The sequence below is a fragment of the Drosophila elegans genome, unplaced genomic scaffold (genome assembly GCF_018152505.1).
Source record: "Drosophila elegans isolate 14027-0461.03 unplaced genomic scaffold, ASM1815250v1 contig_814, whole genome shotgun sequence".
NCBI lineage: Eukaryota > Metazoa > Arthropoda > Insecta > Diptera > Drosophilidae > Drosophila > Drosophila elegans.
In genome coordinates, this window is record NW_024546167.1 from 13,407,850 (window position 1) to 13,417,136 (window position 9,287).

The 9,287-nt window shown below is 38.7% G+C and overlaps 1 protein-coding gene across 7 annotated transcripts in view; it reads left to right on the forward strand.

The window, feature by feature from the left end:
* The window catches only part of LOC108138776 (leupaxin), a 26,394-nt gene extending 17,605 nt beyond the window's left edge, over window positions 1-8,789 (forward strand). For 6 of the 7 annotated variants that reach the window (XM_017261240.2, XM_017261237.2, XM_017261236.2 and 3 more), the window contains 2 exons: window positions 4,515-5,204; window positions 8,217-8,789. In XM_017261240.2, coding sequence (XP_017116729.1) covers window positions 4,515-5,204; window positions 8,217-8,483 — 957 coding nt within the window. In that variant the 3' untranslated portion in view covers window positions 8,484-8,789. Of the gene's footprint in view, window positions 1-4,514; window positions 5,205-5,663; window positions 6,034-8,216 lie in introns of those variants that run through there. The other variant, XM_041710583.1, reaches the window with a different exon arrangement.
* The last annotated feature ends 498 nt before the right edge of the window (window positions 8,790-9,287 follow it).

The window sequence follows — 9,287 nt, forward strand, 5'->3', positions numbered from 1 at the left end:
AGGTTATCCACACAAAAATATACAAACAAATTTTGACTTAAGACTGATTTTATAGAAATAACTCACATTTTGGAAAACAAAATTTTAACATATAATACATTTAAGCATCATGCTGAAGGCAATTAGTATGCATATCAAATAAAGATAAACTGCAAAAAACCGCAGAGACAATGAATGACAGCAGATAACCCAAACAAATTTTTTAATGACCTTACCGCTAAATTATCTGTTATGACTAACTAGATAAGAATGTAGTGGAGTGTAGATTGGATAACATTCTGAAAAAGGTTTTACTTATATTCATTTTGGGAAAAAAACTTTAATCGAAACTCTACGCGGGCCCTTATATTGTTATTGTTTGCCGGAAATCAATAATAGAATATCTCTATTGCAGTTTATGCAAATTTGTTTTTGACATAGTTCTATAAAAATTGATCTCTATAAGCAATCTGTCCTTGCTGAAAAAAAGTTGTACTTTTTGTTTTTAAAGTGACTTAAGACTTAAGTTTTGAAATTATCACAGAGATAAGCGATCGATAACGATTTGCTCTCTCAGTTACTTACGCTTTTAGAACCCAATAATCAATTGTCATCAAAATTGTATTTTCAAAAAAAAATCTGTCTGCAATATACCATCAAAGCGTGTTCTCCACAAATCTTTTTTCAAGTCCACTACAATACATAATATTTGCAGAAACTTTGTTGTAAGCAGCACAAATGTTTTCACTTTTTCACCTGTCGAAGGGATACGCTCACTTTGAACAGCGTCAAAACAATTTGCATTTGGCCAAAAGCTTCGGCTTCCATTTAATGCCACCACATCCTCCTGCTTCTCCTCTACGTTTTTGTATATTTTTAGCAAGCGACATGCCATTTCTCGGTTAGATTGTGTTTTGTAATAATAACCATAAAATGAGCAGATATATCATGGCAAATCGTCTGACGCAAGGCAACCGAGCGAACCTAATGACACCGCCGATCCATAGATCCCCGGCCCATGCCCATTGACGATCCCTTAGAAAAGTAGCAGGCCAACCGAATAGATCTTGACTTTGACATCTGCCAACGCAGCCCGAAGGTGGATGATATTGGGTATACTTCAATGGGCCACATAAATTGATTAGGCTAATGAAGTCTGATTATGATGGCTGCTGTCACACGATTTATTGCACACGGCGCCAAAATATTTAAATTTCTTTCCCCGATCACCGTTTTCATATACGCAAATGTATTTTAATTTCAATCCGTACCCCATTAGGCCATCCATCAGTTTGGGCGGCAATCTAGTAAATAAAAAAATGTATTTAATTATTCATGCACTGCACATCTCCTTAGAATACATCCAAAACGAAAATATTGTTTCCGTTCATTTGGATTAGCCTGTTTTTCTTTTATGGCGATGCCTCAATTTCTCTTCCACTCACATGTCTGACATTTGTTTTTAGAACTTTCTGCCATCTTGAACACAGAGCGCCTATTTGGATGATGTATTTTAGCAGATGTCTTTTGGATTTTATTCGGTCTTTTTACGCTACTTTTCAGTTTGCTTTTTATGACCTTATTTAATATACTGCAGTCCGTTTGCTCCTTTTCTGTTTTCTAAAATCAATTTGGGTCAAGGCTGGAGGAATTTTTCCTTAAATCGACTGTCCTTAGCTCAGTTAGTTAATGGAACGCATCAATCATTGGATTGGAACGGAAAGATAAGGCTAAGGAATGCGGTTTATTAATAGTTATAATTTGGTAAAATGTCTTTCTTGCAGTTTTTCAACTGGTCATTTCATTTACATTATTAATTAAAGCAATAAACTTTTTTTTTGTATCTACATGCTAATTTCACCTTAAAATGTTTTTAAATCCTTTTTGACAGATAAATAAGCAAGAGTGTTTAAATACATTTTTGTGTTCTTAGTTCAACTAATTTATTGGCAATATCTTTTATTTAATTATACTTCTTGATGTGACAGTTGGTATCATTTCAGTTGAAATATGAATTTTCAACAGGTTTAATAATTTTTATTAAATATATTAAATGTTAAAAAAATGCAATTGACTTGAAAATGTTTATCTATACTAAATTAAATAGCAATTCGACCTTCTTTTGCACAAATATTGCAAGATGTCAGCAGGGAATGCCGCGAATTGTCAGTTTGTCGCCGAGGTATTCGGTTTGCATTAATTATTAATTAATTACTAAGTGCAAAATATTTTTGCACATTTCTTTTGGTTTGTTGGCAATCGATTCGATGGCCATTGCGCCATCATCAGCACACACTGAAGTGGGAAGGGGTGAATGGATTCTTCAGACTTTGAGTAAATTGCAATTCAATGTCATTGACGAATGGCAGGCGTGCATACACAAAGTATACACATTTGAGAGGTCGGGGCTTGTTAATTATTTAATATCATTTTCAGTTTTCTGCCAGCCGCCCGAGGGGACCAAGGGGCGTGGCAAGGCGTGTCCGTGACTTTTGTTGATATGATAAATATGAAAATTAAATAGAAAAGCCTCTTAGCCCCTTAGCCTCTTTTTTTGTCTATATATGTGGAAGGCGTAGAAAAAAAAAAGTGAAATACAAATATATATTCGGATATAAACAATATTGCACACGGCACGTATGATTTTCCCGGCGCTTTTCCTACCCACACAGTCAAGAACAAACGGACAGTTAGTCGCCCGCCCACCTCCACCTCCACCCCCACCACCAAACACACACACACCCCCTCCCACTTGTCAACGCGTTTTCCACAGCGCCGCTTTTGCTATAGTTTTTCATTGCAAATCATTTGCATGGCTATTTTCGAAAGCGTTTTTTATTCTATTTTCTTTCATATTTCATTTCTATAACCCAAGCGATCTATCCATTCGGCTGTGGGTGTTTTAGTGTGTCTGGTATATTATCTTTATTTTTGTTTGCGCTTTCATTGCCATCATCTGGCGTTCAAAACCGCATTCGCATTCGCATTTACCGCCTATTTCTCCCTCCGCCCGACACACATTCATTGATCGAGATTTCCTCGATGCCTTCTTCCTGTCCCACAATTTTATAATCCCCCAAATTTCCACCCTTTTCCCCGCTTTTCCCGATTTATTGGCCACGACTGGAAGCGTGTGCCAAACATGCTCATGCGCTTTTTATGGGGAAATCCTGTTGACCAGCCGGTCGACGTTCATTTTTATACTCAACGCCAAGCGACGGTTTTCGGCGGTTGTGTACGATTTGGGTCTTAAAATAGCCAATGAAAATATTAGAATAAGAAAACCCCGCCAACGCTAAAGCCAATGGCAATTGGTGCGGCAGCGGAAACAGGAGCGGATTAGGTGGGCCCAATAGATCTTAAAACCCTTGGAATGTTTTTAATTTTCATAAAGGTGAAATATTTGCTTTCGAGATTTGTGAAAGTATTGCTTAACATGTTAATATAAATAACAAAAGATTTTTATTTATTACTTTTATAATATCAGGTCCAATATAATAAATATCTTGTACACTAAATCACTTATCATTTTGTCAAACTTGAGTATTTGAATATAAATAACAGTTCATAAGAATTACTTTTGGAGTCCGATAAAAATGTATTTAATTAGGTAAACAATTTAATTAATTAACTGCTAATATTTAATTCGACAACAAAATTTGAGTAATTGTCTATCCGTACTGTCATAGAAATTCGTTTTTTCTACCAAATATTTAAAATATTTAGCCCCCTTTATAGTCTTGCTTTAAAAATGCAATAGCTTAACCAATTGGTTTAATTACACAACAAATGTGCAATATTTGTCTATCCTCACTGTCATATAAATGATTGTTTTTAGAAAACATTTAAAATAAAATAGCTACCGTGTGAAGAAGGCCCCATTTACAGTCCTGATCCTCCACTTGCTGAAAGCGGCGGACGCTCAATTAGGCGTCTACTTAGTTAGGCTGAAGCAGGCAGAACCCGAGCACGCCCAATGAAAACGCAAAGTTTATGAAAGAAAAATTGAATATTGAAATGGAGACTCGACAGACAAGATCCACACACACACACACACACACACGCACACACACACACGCAGGGGTGAATCCCCGCGGCCGCCCACTCTCTTCGTACCACCAAAGACTTTTCTTTCGTATTTTTGGCAATGAACGAAAACTACGTCAACGTAGAAGTAGAAGGAAAATGCTTTGCATATGAGGAGAGCGTCGTGCGCAACGAGGTCCACATACACACAGTTACACTTACAGATACAGATACAGATACAGATACAAATGCAAATACACATACAGATACTCGGCTATATAGTTTGGGCAGGAGAATCTGTGCGAAGAGGAAGAGAAACATTATTTTTGATATTTTGATTTTATTTTTTCTTGGTGGCAGCGACGGCTAAAAGCAAAAGTTTTTGTGCTAGCGCTCGCACAACTTTTGATTCAGTCGAGTGAGGCACATCGACGTAAGACCACCACGCCGCAGGATCCCCAAGGATCGCCGTATTAATTGTATTAATTGGGATACTTATCCATTCGCAGGTTAGCAACGGAACAAACGGCATTGGAAACGGAAACGGCAGTCATCCGCAACAGCACTCGTCGACAGTGCAGCACCAGACGGTAACCGACTACGCCAGACCGAACAAGGGCAGCCAGCAGGCCCATCTCACCCAGACGATCGAGGAGACGACCATCGTCGAGGACAGTCGCGAGGATCAGTTGGATTCTATGCTAGGCAATTTACAAGCGAACATGAGTCGCCAAGGAGTCAATACCGTGCAGAAGGGCTGCTGCAATGCCTGCGAGAAGCCCATCGTTGGCCAGGTGATCACCGCTTTGGGCAAGACATGGCATCCGGAGCACTTCACGTGCAACCACTGCAGCCAAGAGTTGGGCACACGCAACTTCTTCGAGCGCGACGGCTTCCCCTATTGCGAGCCGGACTACCACAATTTGTTCAGCCCGCGCTGCGCCTACTGCAATGGCGCCATTCTGGACAAGTGCGTCACCGCACTGGACAAGACCTGGCACACGGAGCACTTCTTCTGCGCCCAGTGCGGCCAGCAGTTCGGCGAGGAGGGATTCCATGAGCGCGACGGCAAGCCCTACTGCCGCAACGACTACTTCGAGATGTTCGCCCCGAAGTGCAACGGCTGCAACCGGGCCATCATGGAGAACTACATCTCGGCGCTGAACTCGCAGTGGCATCCGGACTGCTTCGTCTGCAGGGTAGGTTTTCTTGCTACATCAGTCCTGAATTAATGCTATTTACTTTTATCCCAGAAGTTAGCCGACTTAGCACTCACACATTTAAATTCAAAAGGTCATTTTATATGGATTTATTGAATCTATATTTAAACCGTTTTATTTGGATTTCATAAATCTATATTCTCATTATCGAAAACTTAATGAAAATATGGCCTGAGATTGATTTTTCAATTGAAATGAGTCAACTTCTTGTCTAAGCTTAATAATTTTCCTTCATGCAACATATATTAACTAACTTTTTCTTGAAAAGAAAATACCTTTCTTGACCTCAATATAACATAACCAATTATATAGAAAGCTGGACAAAAATATTTTAAAACCCTTAGGGACTAAGAAATCCCTTTTTGCATTGCCCCCTTGCATAATTGGTAAAGTGTGTGCACTTTTTAATCGCTCAACCCGATCACATTTGTACTTTAGGATTGCAAGAAGGCCGTGCGCGGCAAGTCCTTCTATGCCATGGAGGGCAAGCCCGTCTGTCCAGAGTGCGTGGGCGTCGATGAGGAGGAGTAGAAGAGATCCAACAGTAACAGCAAAAACAGCAGCAGCAGCAGCACCACCACCACCACCACCAAAACTTGTTGCTGAAGTTCAGCAGCCAAACGAAAATAGAACCCGGTGACAGCGGCTTTAGATACATTTTTGTATCTAGTTGCGTGCCACTTTTTTATTATCAGCGTCATGAAGAAGTCGGCGGCCGAAACAGCTGCCCGCCGTCCGTCTTGGGCTATTTTCGTTGCGGGTCTAGGAGCAATACAACACAACACAACACAACAAAACACAGCGGCAACATATACAGCAGTAGCACCAGCAGCAGCAGCAACAGCAACATCGGCACTGGCAACAGCAATTGAAACCCCCATTTTAATCCCTTTTTGTTCACTCGCCCAGCTGGCCCGCTCCTTTTGGGGGGCAGGTGCCGCTGGGGAAAATGAGTATCGAGATCCCCGACAAACCAGCCCTCTATGATGGTCTTTTTGCCCCCTTTGCCCCTTAAAACCCGACTTGTTGAACTTTTTCTATGCAATTTTTGTAGGCTTAAGTTAATAGGTACTTTTTAAATTTAAAATCATTTATGAAAATGACCCACAATATTGTAATTTGTTTTTGTAAATAAAATTTTAATAATTACACATTAAAAAGAAAAACAAACAATCAACAAGAACAGAAAATGGGAAATGGATAATATGAAAAGATGAAAACTGTTTGTATCTTTTCAAGGTGGCGGCGACCTTCGGGCGGCATCCACCCACCCAAAGATAGCCAATCAGACCTCGTGTCAAGGTCAGTGTCAGCATGCTGGCATTGACACATGTGTCCGATGCTATAGATGTCGACCCACACCCACACCAAAACACCCCCACTCCCATCAGTTTTGTGTTCTTGTTGCTGTTGTTCCGGTTGATAAACAAATTACAATATTGTGGATTAGATTTTCGATTAGCGAAAGCAATCATTTTTACCACCCAAAACTATTTTCGTTGCTGACGTTGTAGTCAGCATTTATGTGCTCCGCATAGTACTTGTCTATATATCTGTCTATAATGGACGTAAGATTCGCACTGTTTATTGCTCGACTTTAATGGGCATCCCAGGGTGTTAATTGAATTGATTGTTTTAACTAAATTTAAATATATTCGTCAATCTTGGTCAACTGGACTTAGCCAGTTCGCGGAATTGGCTAACCAAAAATAGAATGCCAAAAACTGCAATCATTATTTAAATATATAAAACACATAATTGAAATTCTCCATTGACTGAAGAAAATTTCGTGCCATATATACTTTTGGTTTATTTTTAGTTCATATCGATATTGATTATTTGGTTTAATTTTTGTTGCTGTGTGCCCCACTTATGAGTTTCCTTTCATATGAGCAACAAAGAATATTTTATGAAATGTTTTCGGGCGAAATTGTTGCACCTGTTGTTTATGGAATGATTGATTTGTACGTGGTGGTGAAAAACGAAAATAGTTTTTCCCCCGCAGATATAACGTTCTCAATGATCCTTTTGCTCCATGTTTCGATTGCTGTTGCCGGTTGGATGATATTGTCCTCTGCCCCCCTCACTTTTTTCCATTCCCCTTCATTTGGAAACTGGCCAAAAGCGTGCGCAAAATGTTATTGTCTTAAGACAATTGTTGCTGTTCTTGCTGCTCCCGAAATGTTTTTCCAAACAAAAGCAAAAACAAAAAAAAAAAAACAGAATGAAACAAATGTCTTGGCCACTGTTCTTTCATATATTTATCATATTTAAGTTTCCTCGAATCTTGTTTTTTGAAATGTACATTCTTTGTTTTCCAATTAGCCTGACACTGTGCACAGTGGGACCAGGGTATCATAGTGACCCATTCGACACTTTTGGTTTGACAAAATTCTAATTAGGTTTTTCAGGCCAGGCGTAAAATTTTGCACATCAAATATTATGTTGTCGTCTCTCGATCGGTTTGCTGGTTTGCTGGTCCGTCATGCTATATGGCAACTAATTTATGGTCGTAATTAGCCTGCGACGCGGACTGCACGACCATTTGGCCCACAATACATCATCCTTGTATCTATCATATGTTTTCAAAATGTACATCTTGTGCAGACGGTTTAGTTTTAATCTTAATACGCAGTAACAAATTTTAGTTTTATACTGCGTTTCTACGAAGTCCACTTTGCAAAGAACTAAATTTATTTTTCAATTATTAGTCAAATTTTGTTAATCATCAAAACAATTCAAGGTCCTAAAGATTATATTTGTTTGTTGTTTACCAGTCGTTTTCCTGGATTAAGAATTTACCATTTTTTATTGCTTTCTTTCTGTTAATTAGGCTATTTTATATGGCGACTTTGAAATATTTTAAACATTAAAAATTGAACCTGATTCATAATTTAATAATATTAGAGAGGCTTAAAAACTGTATATATAATTTTAAAACAATTTATCTTCAAGATAATATAATATCTTTTTATATTTTCTCGATTGCAGGACTGCCGACAGCCCTTCCAGGGAGGATCGTTCTTTGACCACGAGGGACTACCGTACTGTGAGACTCACTACCATGCCAAGCGAGGATCACTGTGCGCCGGGTGCTCGAAACCCATCACCGGACGCTGCATCACGGCCATGTTCAAGAAATTCCACCCGGAACACTTTGTCTGCGCCTTCTGTCTCAAGCAATTGAACAAGGGCACTTTCAAGGAGCAGAAGGACAAGCCGTACTGCCACACCTGCTTCGACAAGATATTCGGTTAAATTCGCAGCTGCCAAACCCTAGTTATGGATATAATACTGTTTTTTATACGATTTACGAACCCTATCCCACACGCACCCTACACACACACACACACACCTATTTACCGTGCATCTGTGCTTTGTATAACCGAGTCAATTTAGTAATTTAATTAACGCCATTCGAGCAGGATACGATAATAGAATGCAATCGTAATCAATTAGCAGACACTAATCCTAATCAATTATGTTGGTCACTTTGATATTGCTAATCGTTCGAAAAGAAAAAGACCACAGAATGATAAATAAATAAATATGAGAAAGCCAAAATATGCGATTTTTAACTGCCTACCTCAAGGGGTGGCAAAAGCAAAAGCTGGGTGAGCAAGCTAAGTGAAAATGTGAAAAATTATGGGGTATACTTACAGCCAGCAAATATAAATTTTAAAATTTGCAAAACGTAAACGTTTTATCGCTTTACTAGTACCGTTGATTGTTTAAATTTAATACAATAATGGGAGAAAACCATTCTTAAAAACCTTAAGAAGATCAAAAGTTAAGCGAAATAATGTACACAGCTGCTTAATATTAGTGTGAAATTTATAAAATTAATAAAACACTTATGCGGTTAAACATTAAACAATTTAGGATCTTTTCCAGAATTGAAAAATGTTGACTCAGTTTTGTCCACCAGTGTAAATGCTGTAACGCAAATTATAAAATAAATTTTTCAAGGCCAAGGACTGCGGTGATAAGTTTCTTAGCCGAGACTCGAACCTACGCTTAGTTTTTGCTTTCTGTATCTTGTTTGCGCAACAATTCACCAAC